We start from the raw sequence: 18,084 nt of genomic DNA on the forward strand, positions 1-18,084 counted from the left end.
AAAATCTTTAAAATACTATCTTTACAGTCTTATAATGCTTACAAACATCCAGAAAGGGTTCACATTTCTAACTTGCTTGTAGCAACCATGCAAGTGTTATTACTTATACACTGGGCCAGCTAAGCATAAACTTCATGCCATCGTTTTTAAAAATTTTAACCTTTTACCATCTTTCATACAGTGGAATTAAGTTTACAACGTGGGTAAGAACCTCACTTGCATCTGAAGAAGTGAGGTTCTTACCCACGAAAGCTTATGCTCCCAATACTTCTGTTAGTCTTAAAGGTGCCACAGGACCCTCTGTTTCTTTTTACAGATTCAGACTAACACGGCTACCCCTCTGATAACTGACTTCATGTTATTCCATGTGAACACAGATTAGAGATGAGCCAGACACTCCAAACTGCACTTTTCAGTTTAAGCCTCTAAGGACTAACTTGTTTACAGTCAGTAGGATGCACTCAGGGCCGGCTCCAGGCACCAGCTTAACAAGCAGGTGCTTGGAGCGGCCAAGGGAGAGGGGCGGCATGTGCGGCAATTTGGGGGCGGCGGGTCCCTCACTCCCTCAAGGAGCGAAGGACCTGCCGCCGAACTGCCACCACCAATCGCGGCTTTTTTTTTTCTTCTTTTTCTCCCCAATTGCCACCGCCAGTCGCGATTGCGGCTTTTTTTTTTTTTTTTTGCTTTGGCTGGAGCCAGCCCTGGATGCACTTAAAGCTGCCTTTCAATTGAACAGACACCCAGTGTACTGTCAAGCTACCTCTAGATGTATACTAAGAGGTGACGTCATTACAAAAAAGGGCATAATCCAGAACTTGGTAGATTCCAAGAAGTATGTAGCTGTTCAAAAATGTAATCGTCTCAACTGTGCTTAAAAATAACACTGCACCACAACTGAGGGAGTCATTAGCCACTTCACATCTGGAGGCATCTGATCTGCAGATTTCCTCGTTCCTACCCCAAAGCAGGTAACACCACATTCTCTATTCATGGTATATTATGATACTGCTCATTCTGGACTAGAAACCAGAAGAATCAGATTTCTCCAAATTAGAAGTAGCTAATAAATCACATTTTGTTAAAATACAACGTTATCCGTATTTTTCTTCTTTTGGAATCTTACAGATAATTTTGTGAGGTTCGTTAACTTTTGCAGGTCACTATAGCTGTCAACCAGGATATCCCACACCACTGTTTAGTCTCACAAAAGGGAAAATCTTTATTAATTTAGGTATTAACTACTCCCAATCCTGTGTGACTCATCTCTATAAATTATAGGATTGCAATAGGACAAATTCAAATCCCAGTTAGGAAAAATACCTTTTAAAACAAGAAGTGGAAAAGTCAGGGAAATACATATGAAATTCTTTCAGCATTGCATTAAATATACTGTTCTTTTTTCTGAATATGAATAGACATTGATACAATCAAGATGAATAGCAATCAATATACAACTTTTCTCTAATTGCTCAAAAATTAGTATAAAATAATATAAATTATAGGAATGATTGTTCCAGATTTTTAGATGTCAATTATTAAAAAATCATTTATAAGTGAATGTTCATTGTAAATTATTTACAGAAGAGGTAACAAAATTTCCAAGTTAACATTTATCATAGTGAGTTATGACCTAGCACATATGTAAAAACAATGCACTCATCAAAAATTACAAAACCCAGTACTTATTACCAATTACAAAATAAGTCATGATTAGCTTTATGTAGCTGATGTACAGTATGCTTTTAAGAAGAAAAGTGCCAAAACTCTGTTATTCTCTGACACTTCATAGGTAAAAGTCTTTGATTTTTTTAATCATTAAGCACAAAAATGTTTTGAAGACAACTTTCATCAATTTTAAAATAATGCCAAATGAAAATCTTTAGAAAAAAGAATGTTACAAATGTAAAGTACATCTTATTAAAAATGCATTTTAAAAAAGTCTATACATTTGTCTTGACAGTTAAAGATTTTATTTGCAAAAGATCTGTAAGAACAACTGGATAGAAATGCTTGTGTAAACTATTTTTTCAAGAAGCATTTGGGTTTTTTAGAACTAAGCGATGTTAATAGGGAAGGCATTTTTAAAATTGCCAACAGGTTTTTTTTTTCCTCCAAAGGATAGCATCTTTTATAGTTTAGGGCAGTTCATGTTGTTAGGTCACAAATCAAACGGTTAATTGTAAAACTGAATATAATTTTCTCCATAAATTACAGTGTACAGTATTAGTTCTGTTGCCTGCGTTTTGCCGATCTCATTTTTTCAAATCGTGACTCCATCTCTTCCAGGACCTTTGGTGTGTAACGTACAACTAACTTAACCTTTCCTTGAGCTGCTTTCAGCAGTTCTACTGCCTTTTCATGGTGTTCTCCTTCAACGCTCTGTAAAGCATAAACCATTAAATACTACATTAGCAAAGAACACAAGTGTTGCAGAAGATTCTTTAGCTCCTTTGTTACACAAAAAAATTCCATTATAATAAAAAACTAGAAGTATGGCAGGTTTGAAACTGTAATGCAAGGGTTGCTATCACCCAGTTGAAGACTTGAAGCTTCAACAAGTCACCAAACAAATGGTGATGGCAGACTTTGCATTTTCTTTTCTAACTAGCGTAAAAAAAAGTCATGTGGAAATGAGTCCAAGCAACTAATTTATCATCGGAGACAGGGAACAAGCAGACATACTGAGTCACTAGAGTTTATGTTTTACACACACAATAAGTACAATAAGAGAAACATTTTAAAACATGGTCCTTTAGGTTTTAATGTCTACATTTAATAGAATTTATAAAATTTTCCCTCCAGACAAATAGTATTTAGCAACTTCTCCCCACCACTGCATCCGTTATAAGATCCAGGTATCATATGTTTTATCATCAGTCAGCAAAAGTTATTTCTCCCAACTTTATTATAGTTATCAAAACAATGACATTACTATCCCAAGCCTACCTCCCACTGCTGCTATTAGAAGCTAGAAGGCAGGTGGTGTACCTGTTGATTGGAGGGTTTCCCCGTTACTATAAAGTTACTTACAAAAAGAAAGACAACAGTTAAAAAAAAAAAAAAAAAACAAGTTATTTCTCTTCTATCAAATTTAGAAAATGTGCTTGGATATTTTCATTTTTTGTTATTCAGCTGAATGCACAAGTCGTTCTCTTTTAAAAATGGCATGAGAAGCTTGTAAGAATACATGGTGTCAGTAAGAGATTTGAAAAAAATCAATTGCAAAATAATATGTGAGATTGCTTATAGTTTCTAAACTATGTCTATACAAATATATTTGAATTCTGTTGTAAACAATATACTAAATGTTACTAGTATAAAAATTCTGGAAAGACCATTAAAATCTTTTAATGGACAAAAGTCTAGTTTTCAAAATATTCTCTATTAGCTAAGTTCTGGCAAAGGCATAAACATTAAAGCCTTTGCAACAATACACTGAAGCATGTTAGTGCTAAGTGTGACAGATATTGCAGCCACATGCAGTGTCTTTAGTGAGCAGATTGTATTAAATTTATTATTGTTTTATGTATCATTGTGAGTCAGAGACCATATGCAACTCTATGAGGAGAGGATTTCCACAGGTCCTTCAGGAACTAAAAACAATGTGGGGGTGGGTGGGTGATTATTACAGTTCCTGAGATTGTAAACAGTCCCAGAGAAGTACCAATCCCTAGGGTGGCTTGCATATATTGATCCAGGCTGCATTTTTCCAGACACTAAGAAACAAAGGAAGGCCTTTTGTTATAGACGGATGAGCTTGAACTGATTTGGGGTCTTCTTTTTGATTCAACAAAACAGGCAGGAACTTGGATCCAGGGGAACCTCAATCCTTGGACTGAAAGGTTGGAAATACTTTGGTCTACTGGGGCTCCATAAGACAGATGAGCAATTCCTAGTATATTTAGTGTGGGGTTTAAAACTATTTATTGTTGGGTTTCTTTTTAAAATGTTTTCTCTGCAATGCTTTTGACCTAAGAATAAATGTACTTTGCTTTGTTACAGTTGTGTGGTCACTGGTTAACAAAAAACAAAACAAAAAAAACCAAAGCAAAACAACACTGACATTGTCCTCAGAGAGAAAGCAATGCACAGGGCGGAGCCTTAGGCAGACTAGCTTGCTGGAGATATCACAGTGTAAGGCAGGCAGCTGTACAGCCTAAAATTCCCCATCAGAAAGGAGAGAGCCAAGAAAGGTGACTGGTGGGAATCTGAAATGGTAAGTGGGCACCCTTGAGGGACCACGGAGGGGGAATACAGGTGCAGTTACTCCTGAAACTGTGACACTAAGTTAATTCTGAATACAGTTATTAAAAACAGGTCTGTTGCATATTAAATATATTAAGATGTTAAGAATGTGCTCAGAGGTATGAGGAGGAGATTTCTTCATTTAAAATTGGTAACATAAAACCAATGTACCTTACATGTGCATGAACACACATCCCAGTTTTATTTATTTTTATAAATATATATTTAAATTTATGCCCATTACTCTGCTAAGCGGGGGTTGCTGGTTTTTTTTTGGAGTGTCTGTGGGTGAGGAAGGCCGAAGAAAGCCACTTGAGGCTTATGGATTCTGGTGCCAGTTCTATGCTTGTCTCAGTATATTTTAGAGCAACTTGGGAATTTCTATAAAGATACACTGGCTAGGCCAAGGAACCATGGTACCAGCACAGAACAGCTGTAGCACTTTGGCCAGGACCCCTTCCCATTCCATATGCTGGGGGCTGCAGAACCAGGTGGCTTAAGAGATGACTATGCCTGCTAGGGATATCCCCATGTTGGGGACATCTAATAGCTCTCCAATTCCTTTGCATCACAAGAGTGGCTCTGGTTACAGACTACAGGATTGAATTAAAATGTACGTTGTAAAATAAGGTTAAGTTTGTACAAGTAGTTACTAGAGCCCAAATTTTAACTAGTACATATAAATTAAGAGTTTTTGAAAGTACAGTCAAAACTTGTGTAGTTCACTCAGAGCTGTCTGAGAGTAACTGAGGAGCAAGAATTCTTCTATAAAAATATATACCAAAATAATTTTAAAACCTTTTAGCTGTCTCCTTTTTCTCATCAACCAGAAGGCCACAGGTTGGTATTTTATGTGCTGTGCCTTTTATGCATCTTCAGCCTAAATGGATGCTGAATTTAAAAAATATCAGTGACTGAGTTTAAAATACATGCTCCTTTTTATAAGAAACTGGAGGAATGGTTTTTAAAATCTCACTTAGGTGAAAAAAATCACAGTCCCAGCAAAAATTACTTTATAGCTTGCACTTTGTCTCAGTTTCAGTCTCCAGCAGGATCTTTATCAGGACAATGACAACATCAATGGACCGTCACATTATCTTGCCTTAGATTGAATGGCTTTGGTACTTACCTTACAAGATGCAAAAATTCACATTATTAAAAGTCTGCAACATCAGGGACACATGTAGCAGAACCACTTTAACCACTTTTGGTGGCCAAACCAAAAAAATAATTGCAAACTAAAACTGATTCCCCCGCCTATTTTTCTTGCTGAAATGAAAAAGCAAAAAAACTCTCTTTGGTCAGTTCAAAACGACATTTTGAAATGGTACAGGCTGATTCCCAACAGTTTGTTTCAAAAATTTCAAAACAAACCATTTTGACTTTTGAATTTTTTTTTCCAGTTTTTATTCAGCAGAAACTATTCACTGAATTTGACCCCAATTTGCAAATAGTTTTGGTTGCACCAAAAAAGGATTTTTCAGCAAATTTACTATTTGTTGACAAAATTATGCCCATCTGTAATTGTAAAACTATTTCATAAGGTAATAATACAGTTTGCTTCAAAATAGAGTACTTAATATTTGGCCTTATTTATCCTCCCATTCTCTGAAATATTGCCTCAGGTAATAGTATACTTGTATTACCATTTAGTGAATTCATGTACAATAGCAAAGCATAGTCCAAGAACTCTTGTCATACTCAAGTTTTTGTCCAATATCCTAGTCTTGCTAATTATGAATCAACTGCAAACAGCAGGATGAGATTTCTATCTTTGCCAACACTAAAAAAAAGCACCAGGCTTATGCAGACTACAGTCTCTATACACCCTCAAGTGGACACAAGTAGTTACTACAACTGAAAGTTAAAGCCAATTCCTACCACTCCGTTTACAGAAAGAAGCTGGTCTCCACGTTTCAGTCCCCCATGTCTATCAGCTATACCGCCTGGGATAATTCGAGAGATATAGATTGGAGAGTTTTGCTCTTTGCCTCCCATAATGTTGAATCCAAGACCTTCTTCTGTTTTTGGCAGTTCAACAACTCTGGGATGTGAATGACCTTCACTGGCAGCAAATGCAGCAACTGTGGCCTATAAGAAACAAAACTATTTACTTTTTCTTAAAATCAGAATCTTAGAAAGTCTCCATCTCTTATAGTCAGAGGTGGTAAGCATTTGAAAAGGTTTTTGAGACAGACAATGAAGTAAAAATAATGTGTATCCTAGGTACCAACATCAGAATACGAAAACTAAGGGGCATTTTGAATTAAATAAAAATGAATGTCATTTGAAATAACAAGTCTTTCATATCTTGTTCATACAACTGACAGATTAACAGGTCATATCAGGAGATCACCCTTTTTGTGACAAAGTATTACATTCTATTCTAGTTATAGTAAGACTTTTACCTTTGCTGTAGCATTAGCTCTCACTTCTGGGCTACTGCTGATGTCCACAGTTTCATATACGTGCTCATATACCTTTAGGACAAAGTTATTTAGTAGGTACATAATTTAATGGGAAAAATGAATAGATAGGTTTTCTGCTTAGATGGTGTGACAAATAATCTACTGTGTTAGATGTGTGACAAGAGATCAATACTTCTGCTGCTACTCTCAAAATTGCATTTCCTAATTTAGAGAGAAAGGGTATGTGCCTGAAAGATAACGAATCTGCCCTATTGGAAAACCTCCTCTAGCTGAGGCCATGTCTACACATAAAGCACTGTAATGGCACAGCTGTACCGACACAGCTGCGCCGCTGCAGTGCATCTGGTGAAGACGCACTACGCTGCCAGAAGAGCTCTCCCATCGGCATAAAAAAATCCAGTTTCACAAGCAGCAGAAGCTCTCCTGCAGATATAGCGCTGTGCACACAAGCACTTATGTCAGTGTAACTTATGTCATTCAGGGTGGAATATTCACACCCCTGAACGACAAGTTTTGTAGATATAGGTTGTAGCATAGACATAGCCTGAGACAGGACTGAGACAGTAAGTCACACCTTCCCCTGGGTCTACTGAATGGGCCATTCAAGCACAGTGAATATCACTGCTATCACTGAAACCAAAAGCGATAGTTGGATCTGCAGCTACTCCCACCCACGCCCACACAACTGGAAGAACCATTCCGAGTGCAGGTAAGGGAGTGAGAGCCTTGGGGAGATGCTAATTAATGCTAGAACAGAATGTTAATCATAAGGCGGAGAAAGAAGAGCAGTCCGATTTGTATTGACTCACAGCTTGCCTTCACTACTAAAACAAGATGCATTTTTTACCTCAGGGTAACTAATGCGCATGAGCTATCTCATAACAATACTGTGAAGACAAAACACTTTTGTTTTACTGCAAAGTAAACTCACGGAGGTCAAACTCTGGCCAGTTTACCTTGTGGTAAAAAAAGTGTCTTGTCTTCACTGTGTCTTTATCTTGTGATAGCTCATGTGTTAGTTACTCCTCCCCACCCACTCCTTTTTTTTTTTTTTAAGTAGTGAAGACAAGCCCTCACTTGCACTTTTGGGTAACAGATGCTTGTAGCTGACAGGAAAGTCAGACCCTCAAGTTCTCTCTCCAAGAAAAGTGTGAATTGTTAATTGGCTTTCTGTAACCTAAGATAATATATTCTTATCTAGGTTACTTTGGGGCAAAATTTAAATCTAAGTATGTTAAGACAATTGTTCATTTTGTTTTAAATCCTTCCCTTTTTTTTTTTTTTTTAAATAAAGAATTAAGCCCCAAAGTTTGCAGATAATAGATTTGAGGTCAGATTAAAAAGTAATTCAAAACAAACTCTTGTAACAGCTAGCTTTGTTCCTGCTCAGTAGGTACAATAGTACATGTTAGAAGCAGGCATATATCTGGTATTTTTGGTTGCTATTTGTTTATGCCAGGTTAACTTACCTCTCTCACAGCATTACAGAACTCACTTTGAAGGACCCTTTGCAAAGCCTGTAGTTTTTGTGGTGGTACTTCTCCACTCCTCTGTAATTTTTCCAGCAACTCAATAGCTCGGCAGATGTCTGTGAAAAGATAGAATATTGATAATGAACACCTGACTTTTACTCAGAGAATGTTCTTTTAGTGCGTTCATGCGCACACATACACACCACTTTGTAAGTCAGAATTAAGGATGCTTAAATGCGTTTCCTTTAACACAATCACTAAATATTACTGAGAAGACACCAGTTAATGCATCAACATCCAGTTGATGTTCCAGTTCCCTCCTCCAATGACTCCTTGCATATCTCATCTTCAAGATCGTCATATGTTAAATCTACTTCTCCCTCTGATCCTTTGAATCCGTTCCTGGTTGCCTGTACCACTTTCCACGCCCCATCAATGTGTGCTTTTTATGGTCCCTGTCTCATTCTCCATTCTACTTTGTTTAAAATCAACATTGATCAATATCAGCATTCACACATAGAATGAGGAAGGGGACTACACAGAGTAGAAAAAAAAAGAATTGAGTAGAAGGGCTGGTATGGGTATACTGGGTAACAGTGCACACTGTTTCGGTTACCCTGACAATTTATCCACCTTCCACCAGTGGGGAGACCCACTGCCAACATAGCTTCCCAGTCACTGCATATCCTGCATTTCTGGCTTCCTTGCCTTCCTAGCTCTACCTGCCTCCCCAGTTACAGCCCCTACCAACCTCTGAGTCTTGTTGCCTCTATGCCTCCCTTCTATCCATATTTACCCACTGACAGAATCTACCCGTGTTCACACCCTACATACTACTGTAATAATTTTTGTACAAGGCATATCTTGTAAGGTATCATTTGAAAACTCAATTTGCTGGTCAGTATCATCCTGATAAAATATGTGTGGAACATTGTATATAAAGTTATAAGATTTCCCTGTATGATGTTATTAACACATGTTCCAATCCCCATAGCCCTCCCCAAACTAAGGGTGGCAAGCAGGTCTATCCTAAACAAAGGAATGTGTACTCTGCTTAATTTGCATTTAAGTAGCAAACAGAGTCTTTGGTCAGAGACGGAAACAAAAAACACCCAAATGGGTGAGAAAAAAAGCAGCAGGGAACATCCTTCCACATAGATTCTCTATCTCCTAGTGCCCAGCTGAAAATGTTTTTCAAGAGGGGAACAAGTACCCAAAGGCATCTCTTTCTTTCTCCCTGCCCATGACATGCACAGTATCTGAAGCGAAAAAGGAAGCCGGTGCTGGATTCTGGACAGAGTTTGGTTAGCAAGACTGCTGAAAGCACACAGTGAGAAACTTTGCTTGAATCTGAAATAGCTTGTTAAGGTAGGTATTAAGATGTTTTACTATCTTTATTTTTCTTGTAACCATTTCTGACTTTTGTGTCTCATAACTAAGAGAGAGAATACAAGTAAATAAACTTGTTTTATCTAACCCAGTGTGTTCAAGTTGAAGTGCCCGGGTAATGCCATTTGGGGTGACAAGTTATGTGCATATTATTCCTTTAAAGGAATAATGGACTTATAATATTTTGTACTCTCTGGGAGACGGCCAGGCAGTACAGGACATAGATTTCTGGTGGAAATCAGACTGGGGTATGTTGGGGTGACCCTGCAGTATAAGCCAGGCTGGTGAGAGTAAAAGTGTAACCCAAGTGTGGTTGGCAGGCTGCAGTTACATGTAGATGTTCAGGGTGTGGCTTGCAAGCTAGAAGGCTATTTGTGAGTGGCCCAGGTGAGAGCTATTTCACCAAGGCATTGTAAGGCACCCAAGGTTGCAGGACAGGAGTAACACAACTGCTCATTAGTCTGGATTGTTCCCTGGTATGTCACACCCACCCATCTCATCTATGATAAATATTGGCAATGGGAGCTCCTGTCTAGCAGATCTGAGATCAACTGTGAAAAACCACCAGGACTTTGCTAGATGGAGAAATTACTTGTGTAGCAGAGCTACAAGTTTCACCTGCCAGGCAACTTTGTACAAGCTTCCCCCACTGCTTGCCTACATTGTTAAGGCTGAGACATGGTCAGAAGTGGCAAAGAGAATCTTACAGGACAATTGCCTGAAAAAGGAAAGTTCATTGCTCTGCTTATTTTAATTGGTGGAACCACCTATGGATTTTCTGAGGAGAGTTCTGGTCCAACTGACTGGGAGTACAGCTGACTAAGCTTAAACACTTCATAGGAAGCAGGTATGGACAGAGGAAGGGAAAGCAGCTAAAGTCTGTTATTGGACGACACTGGCCCTTTAAGAGGGAGTAGGGCCAAAGCTGTGACTCATCAGCTCACTTCAACTGGACTTAAAAGGGGGGGAGAAAGCTGACGAGTCAAAGCTGCCTGAGAGCACTGACAGAGAGATAGAGAGCGGCAGGTGAGGGCTGTCTGAGGAGGAACAAAGACCCAGGAAAGAGAAGCAGCGGTAGAGGAGAGCTGGTAGAAAGCCATTGAGAAGAGCAAGAAGTTGATGGCGAGGACTGACCAGAGCTGTGGAAAACCTGCCAAGTTAAAGGAGAGCTTGTGCAGAGGTTCCTAGGAAGAAGAACCACCAGCCTGCTTAGGAGAAGCTGAGCCCAAAACAAGAGTTGATGCTGGAGAGTGGATTTTGGAGCAGGAATAGGACTCCTAAGAAGAGAGGCCTGGGTGTTTGGAACACTGTGGGAAGACATCCTTGCAGCAAGCTTGAGTGGAGGGCTACAGGAAGCTCAGCTCAGAACATGCCCTGAGCTGGGGTATGACTCTCAGACAGGGAAGCTTGGCTGAGTGGAACAGTGTGGGGAGTTCTTTGCAGGAGCCCTGACTCAGGGCTATGGGACGAGACTTATGGGACAGAAGCAGGTCTTGGAACTCTCGGGCAGAAGGCCTGGAGAGCGGGGCCCTGGAACAGCAGCTGAATGAACCATGATAAAGTGGTTACTGACTCTCAGATGGGTGACCTGGGAATCATGACCTTTGAATGGGATTGAAGAGCTGCTGGACTGCAACCTTCTTTTACTTCAGGGTTTCAGAAGGATGGTTTTATCATGAATTCTATTGCTGCTATACAGCACCATTCACTAGGGACAGAGACCGATAAAAATAGCTCTCTCCTCTTTCTGGGGACAAGATGCTACACAAAGCAATTGTTACATGGGAGAAGACAGTGAAATTAAAAAAAAATAGAAAAAAGATTCAAGGGACAGCAGACACTTAACAAGTTTGAGATTGCTTTCACAGAACGCATACACCCTTCCAGTTTTACAAGTACCACAGGGGGGCAAAGATCAGAAGTTTTTCCTCATGCAAATCTACATATACACACAGTACATTACAGCTTTATTTATAAACTGTTCATTCAACCACAAATGCAATAACTTTTGGCTTAAAGGAATTTAGTTATAGGGAGAAATTAGGCAGAGAATGATAAAACTGATTTTTAAGGACAGCTGATAGCTCCATTTTTTCCAAACAAAGCTTACACAGCATAGTGTGAAAGAGTACCTGAAAAGTTAGATTATTCAATTTGTGACACCAGCAGACCAGAGGCCAGCAACTGAGCACTGACGAAGTCATTGCTGGAAACCAGTCCAGCTCACCTGTGTATTAGTATGGTTAAGTTGAGCATTGGACTTTATGAACTACTAGTAAATTGCTGAACGTATTAATCCTACTTATAATGTCTGTATTCTGTGCTATAAGGTAATACTTAAGTATTTGCTATATAGTTCAGAACATAACCCACCAAACAAGAAAAAACATCACCTAGTACTAAATCTCTATGAAAGATATTTCCTCTTGCCCATCAGGAAGGACTGTCAAAACTAAATGGGCCATTGTGGAACATCACAATACAAAATTTTGCTAGCTGTTCCTGCACAAGCTATGTGCAAAAGGGCTCATCCCATCATCTTGAATTCTGGAAGAAAATTTGTCATCTCTTTGCTGTTTGAATTCTGACAGGGCTGGAGCTAGGAAACAGATGCAGAGATCCCCCATGGTCAACCTGGGTTAGCCCTAATAGACATTCAGTGGTGATAGATTGGTACAACTCTGTCACCTTTTGAAACCATAGACAGTAACTAATTTTGTGTATATATGTTTGCCTGCGTTAACTTGTAAATAATTCATTTCTTTTTCCTGGTTAATAAATCCTTAGTTTGGCTACAAGCAGTTGTCTTTGGTGTGATATATAAGGTACCTATGAACCTGGGGTAAATGACTCATCTCTGGGGAGTGGAAGCAATCTGAATCTTTTGTGATCTTTGGTGCATGCCAACTATCATTAAATCCAGCTTGCCTGGGTGACAAGATAGACTGGAGTGCCCAAGGAGACTGTTTGCGACTCCATGGTAAGACTGTTACAGCACTCAATTTCCATATCCCTCTGAATGCAACTGTGTTGGTCAGTCACAAAAAGGCAATCTCTGAAGGGCCCTGGCCCCAGCCCAAAGAGCATTTCAAAGATTAAACTAAGGATGCAAACAGGGAACCAACAGAGGGTACAGGGCACTGATGTGATGTTATTTTGGTTGTAAGTTCCCCAAGAGAGTGGAGATGCCACACACTGTGTTATATAATGTGGAGCAGGATTTAATTTATGTCTGTAGAATGCTCAGAACCTTCAGACACTAATTTTGAGATCCAGTGTGTCTTTTACACAAGTACAGAGTAAGGGGCAGTACATAACTGTATTGCCCCAGAAGCAGCTCAAGCCTGGTTGATGCATAAATTTTGTACCATTATAATGATTTCATGGACTCAGATTCTAAGGCCAGAAGGGACCATTGTGATCATTTAGTCTCATTTCCTGTGTAACACAGGCCATAGAACTACCCCAAAATAATTTCCAGAGCAGGAGTAAGTTGATTATTTTTTGTCAAGGTTCAAATTTTTTGGTCAAGGTATAGTCAAGTTCCAAACTCCAGAGAAAAATAATAAAAAACAACAATAATGATAATGAGTAAATAAAATGATTTCGGGGTCCATTCAAAAGCATCTGGTAGTCCAGATTTGGGCCGCAGTCTTCCTATTGACTACCCATATCCTAGAGCCTATCTTGATTTGAAAATTGCCAGTGATGGAGAATCCATAACCCTTGGTAAACTGTTTGAATGGTTAATTACCCTCACTTAACCATTCCTACCTTATGTCTTGTATGAATTTGTCTAGCTTCAATTTCTAGACATTGGATCGTATTATATCTTTCTCAGCTAGACTGAAGAGTCCTCTATCATCACATTCCAGCTTTCCAGGTAGGTACTTAAAGTTAAGCTACTTATAAATTAATCAAGTCACCCCTTAACTGTCTTTTTGTTAAACTACATAGATTGAGCAGCTTGAACCATCACGACAAGGCATGTTTTCTAATCCTTTAATCATTCTTGTGGCTCATCTCTGAATCCTCTCCAGTTTAACATCATCATTCTAGACTTGTGGACATCAGAATTGGACACAATATTCCAGCATGGGTCACAGCAGTGCCAAATAGGGAGTAAAACAACCTCTCTATTCCTACTTGAGATTCCATGTTTATGCATGCAAAGATTGCATTGGCCCTTTTGGCAAGTTAGGGAGTGTGAATTTTTTTTAAACAAAAATAGTTATACAGGTGTAACTGGTATCCAGAGGGTGGATGCTGATATTCCAATATAAGCACTTTTGTGCTGGCACATCTTTTTTCATACTAATACAGTTAATGCAGTACAACATGTGTATAGCCAAGGCCTCAGTCCCAATCTCTTTCCAGGTTCTCCTGGTGCTCTGAAGAGGGAGTAAACTGAGCTAGGTCTATAACTGGAACAACATGCCTTCCCCAGTGCAGCTATGTCTCCTCCACTCAGATCCTTCCCCATTCACTCCCTCCCACCTGCATGAGGCCGAGGCGGTGGGGGAGATACAACAGTTCTATGGCGCCTTCCTGCACTGCTACCGCTGATGTGGTTAACTGGGCACTTTGTGTCCCCTTGCACTGCCACACTAGGTATGCCCCAATTTGGCCCATTATTCAAAACAACAAGAGATTAAATTGGATACTGAATTGACTCAAGAAGGGCTTCAAGGAAAAAACCTCACACACTTGGAAATAACACCATTAAAAACAGTAAATTAAAATAATGTAACAAAACCAACGTGACACCAAACCCACAACACACTATTTAAAGGATGGATTTTATTTGCAGCCAGCAGATTTTCTGATTAATCACATGCACTTTAAAAGTGAATTTCTGTTGACTGTGGGAGGCACTAGAGTGACTGAAAACCCTGGAGGCAAAGTTAACTAGAGTAGAGGTATATTAAAGACAGTAGCAGTGCAAGGTTCTCTACGTAATTCTACTAGCGCCTCCACTCTAAAAGATAACCTCAAGGTGTGAGAGGATAGTCTCTCATCCTTGGCTTCCAGTGAAATTGCTAAAAAGGGTGTTACAAGACAGAAGAGATTTCTTCCATATTTGACTCTGTATGCAGTATTGTAGCCATGTTGGTCCCAGGATATTAGAGAGACAAGGTGGGTGAGAAAATATCTTTTTTTGGACCAACTTCTGTTGCTGCGAGAGACACGCTTTTGAGCTTTCACAGCTCTTTTTCAGGTCTCGAAGCTTGTCTCTCTCACCAACAGAAGTTGATCCAATAAAACATATTCCCTCACCCACCTTGTCTCTCTAATATGTGCCTCTGGTTAGCAGATTTAGTCCCATTGCTAGTAAATGTGTGGTAAATTTTTTAAACATTTTCCCTCATTTCCTAGGTTACTTATCAACTCTCTCTGATCAGTTTATCCTTAGCCTGATAATGATATCATTTAATTATCCAAAGTCAACACTACCAGAATTAACAGAGGTTAGTTATTTCTGCAAATAGTGCTGCCCTTCAGTATATGTCATATAGGTACACACTATTATATTGTACTCTTTTTTCCCCTCTTTTCTCAAGACCAACATGCAAGAAAACATAAAATAGTTCTTTTGTTCCACTGATTCCTACTAGGTAACTCTGCACAGATTTGTTTTCATGGATAAAGCACAATGACAGGGTAATGAGATGGAGGAGGATGCTGCCCCAGGTTTTACCAAGAGCAACTAATCCCATTGCCAAAGCAGCTACTCTAATTAGCAAGGGGGGGGGGGAGAGAGACTGCAAAGCTGTGGCGTAGGAAGCAACTTACATATATCTTTATTTACAGACATTTCCCCCCACACTACAAATGATTTATTTGTGGAACAGGGAGGAGGGAGAAGAGAAGAAAATCACCAGAAAGTTTAAGTTAGGACTGTGTATCTCATAAATGCACACTAGTAAAAAGCAATGAAATATGCTGTTAAGTTATCCACACTCCCACTCATTTCCTTTTCTCAACTTTAACTACCTCCTTTCTATCACCCAAATCCCACTGCATCCCAATCAATATTCAGCCTAATGCCAACCACTGATTATCCATTAATATGTTCAGAGACTTAATGTGGGGTTGATGTGACTTTCAAAAATTGCACTGTATCTGTACGGGATTTTGTATTGGTGTGTGAGACATGGTGCTAGACAGAAAATAGTCATTAGAGAAGGGACTTGAACTTGAGCGTCTCGTGTCAGGTGAGTACCCTAACCATTAGGCTACAAAGTCTCTCACACAGTGTCTCTCTTGTTGACCCAATGGCTATTTAAGTATTTTCTACAAAGTGGAACAGCTTCAACAGAAGAGATAGAGAGTCTCACCCCAGAATCCACCAATGGTTGGGGTACTCACGTGAGTTAGAAGAGATGGAGTCAAGCCTGTGCTCTGACTTGGGGCTTTGAACCAGGTAACCCACATCCTGGGTGAGTGCTCTAAGCACTGGACTATTAGTATAAGGTGGAGTACAGGCAGCAGCAGCACCACCTCCTTCCCCCTGATAAGCTTACAGGCTTCTATGATCCACACTTAGGCTATGTCTACACTAGAGAGCTTACAGCTGTACCAACACAGCTGCGCTGCTGTAAGATCTCTCCTGTAGCCACTCTATGTTGACAGGAGAGTGCTCTCCCATTGATATAATTAAACCACTCCAATGAGTGGCAATAGCTATGTTGGGGGGGGAGGAGCTCTCTCCCTAACATAGCGCTGTCCACACTGGCGCTTCTAGCAGTGTAACTTATGTTGCTCAGGGATGTGTTTTTTTTCCACACCCAAGCAACATAAATTATACCGACAAAAGTGGTAGTTAGACATAGCCTTAGGTATTTAACTCTCCCCATGTACCGTATAGGCCTAGACACCTAATTCCACTTAACAGCAGAGTGCCTATAAATCAGGTGCTGCAGTGCTCAGGTTGAATCCTAGCCTGGTTGGTCAGAATGAGGAGAAATAATATGAACTGGGGATGGGGGGTGGGAGTGGGTAGGAGAGAATTACTTAAAGTTTAAAAGTGCATAGATAGTTTATTAAATTATGTATATGCCTATTTCCTTGTTTATTGCCTCTTTCACCCATTCTGACAATCTAGCAAATTTAACTCAAAGTTGAGAAGTGTTCTATGTAGAAAAATTCCTACTATCGCTATCCCTCACAAGGTGTGTGCAAACCACTATCCAGCAAGACACAAGTCCAGTATGGAGCTGATGGGGAAATTCTAACAAAATTGTAAAGGGGAAAATAAAAATTTAAAAAGTTCCCACTGAAAACCAAACTTGCAGACTGAGACTTGCAGACATTTACTTAAGTTATGAAGGACAAAAGGAAAATCTGGGTCTAATAATTCCGAAGAGGTTTATGCCTGATGCGTTATCATCAGCGTGAGCGTAACGAGAAGGAATTAACTTCGTGCCTTGGGGATGCTTAGAGGAACCCAGAGACGTGTTTTGCTTTTGTTTTGTTTTTTGGGGGGAGTGGAGGGGGGGGAAGAGACTAAACATTCCAAGAACCGTTTAAAATGTTTCTGCTGCCCCAGCCAGTACTTCTCGCCTCGAAGAGGTACAAGGAAAATTCAAAGGCCCCGGGAGGAGTCGGCTCCGGAGAGTGAAAGGGCCCCTGAAGCGAGAACCAGGAGAACACGGGTCCCGCTGTCCACTCACAGGGAGACCCCAATGCGCCCAAACCCTGGGGCCGCCGGGCACCTCGGGGCTCGCCCCGCCCGGCCAGCGCAGAAGCGGCGGCGGACGTCGCTCTGGCACTCCCGGGGGAAGTGTCATTGAACTGCCGCAGCCCGGGAGCCGGTGGGGAGAGGGGCCCACCCAGAGCTCCGCCCCCTCGAACCGCAGCAGCCCAACGGCGCTGCCCGGCTCCGCTCCCCGTCAGGAGCCAGCGGACCGGCACCCCGCGCGGGGAGCCGGGGAGAGTCCCGCACGCAGCTCCCGGCCAGTGGGAGCGGCGTCACCTCCCGCGCGCTCACCTCTCTCCAGCCGCACAGGCTCCCCCAGCGCCGCCATCTTCTCCTCGCTCGCGCCCGCACCCGGAAGTGACGCGCGCCGCGCGGAAGGCCAAGGCGCGCGGCGAGGGAGCGGGTGTTAGGGGGCGGGGCTGCTGGGCTGCCTGCAGGGTGGGGTCCCGGGGCTGGTTCCCTTAGCGCGACCCTGTGGTTTTTGTCCTCCTCCGGCGTGGGGGCCCCACCCCGGCTCCAGGCCCCGCGGCCGTGCGGGGTCCGCTCCCCGGATCCATCCCAGCGCCGGGGCGGGCAGGAGGCTTCGCACGTGGCTCTCAGCACGGGGCGCATCCCCGCCTGTGCGTGTCCTGAACGCAGCGCGGCGGGGGAGGCACACGGTGCATGCTGCTGCGGTGCCACCGCTGTGTCCCGGCGTAGGGCACGTCCCCGCGTGCCATGAATCCCAGCGCAGTGTGCGTGATGTACTCTGTGTGTGCTGCTTGTCTGCCATCAATTTAATCTGTGTGGGGGGCAAGTGTCTTGCATGGTGCTTGTGTATTGTTAAAATGATCTAAGCAAGGGGTACAAG

At 41.3% G+C, this 18,084-nt stretch overlaps 1 protein-coding gene across 2 annotated transcripts; it reads right to left on the bottom strand.

The window, feature by feature from the left end:
* Positions 1–665: 665 nt before the first annotated feature.
* LIN7C (lin-7 homolog C, crumbs cell polarity complex component) lies at positions 666–17,632 on the bottom strand. 2 transcript variants are annotated; one of them, XM_034769853.1, is made up of 5 exons: positions 17,526–17,632; positions 8,144–8,262; positions 6,654–6,725; positions 6,127–6,336; positions 666–2,379 (listed from the first exon to the last, which is right to left on the bottom strand). In XM_034769853.1, exons 1-5 carry the CDS (start codon positions 17,560–17,562, stop codon positions 2,224–2,226), a joined length of 594 nt encoding a protein of 197 aa, XP_034625744.1. In that variant the 5' UTR covers positions 17,563–17,632; the 3' UTR covers positions 666–2,223. The 2 variants fall into 2 exon arrangements, with proteins under 2 accessions (XP_034625744.1, XP_034625745.1); XM_034769854.1 differs by lacking the exon at positions 6,654–6,725.
* Between the last annotated feature and the right edge of the window lie 452 nt (positions 17,633–18,084).

Source organism: Trachemys scripta, chromosome 4 (genome assembly GCF_013100865.1).
Source record: "Trachemys scripta elegans isolate TJP31775 chromosome 4, CAS_Tse_1.0, whole genome shotgun sequence".
NCBI lineage: Eukaryota > Metazoa > Chordata > Testudines > Emydidae > Trachemys > Trachemys scripta.

Bases quoted from the DNA above. Each gene is read 5' to 3' on its own strand.
- LIN7C (XM_034769853.1), bottom strand. From the start codon at position 17,562: ATGGCGGCGCTGGGGGAGCCTGTGCGGCTGGAGAGAG. The intron at 8,263-17,525 runs GTGAGCGCGCGG...ATCTTTTCACAG, and splicing joins GCCTGTGCGGCTGGAGAGAG to ACATCTGCCGAGCTATTGAG. The intron at 6,726-8,143 runs GTAAGTTAACCT...TTTGTCCTAAAG, and splicing joins TCTGTAATGCTGTGAGAGAG to GTATATGAGCACGTATATGA.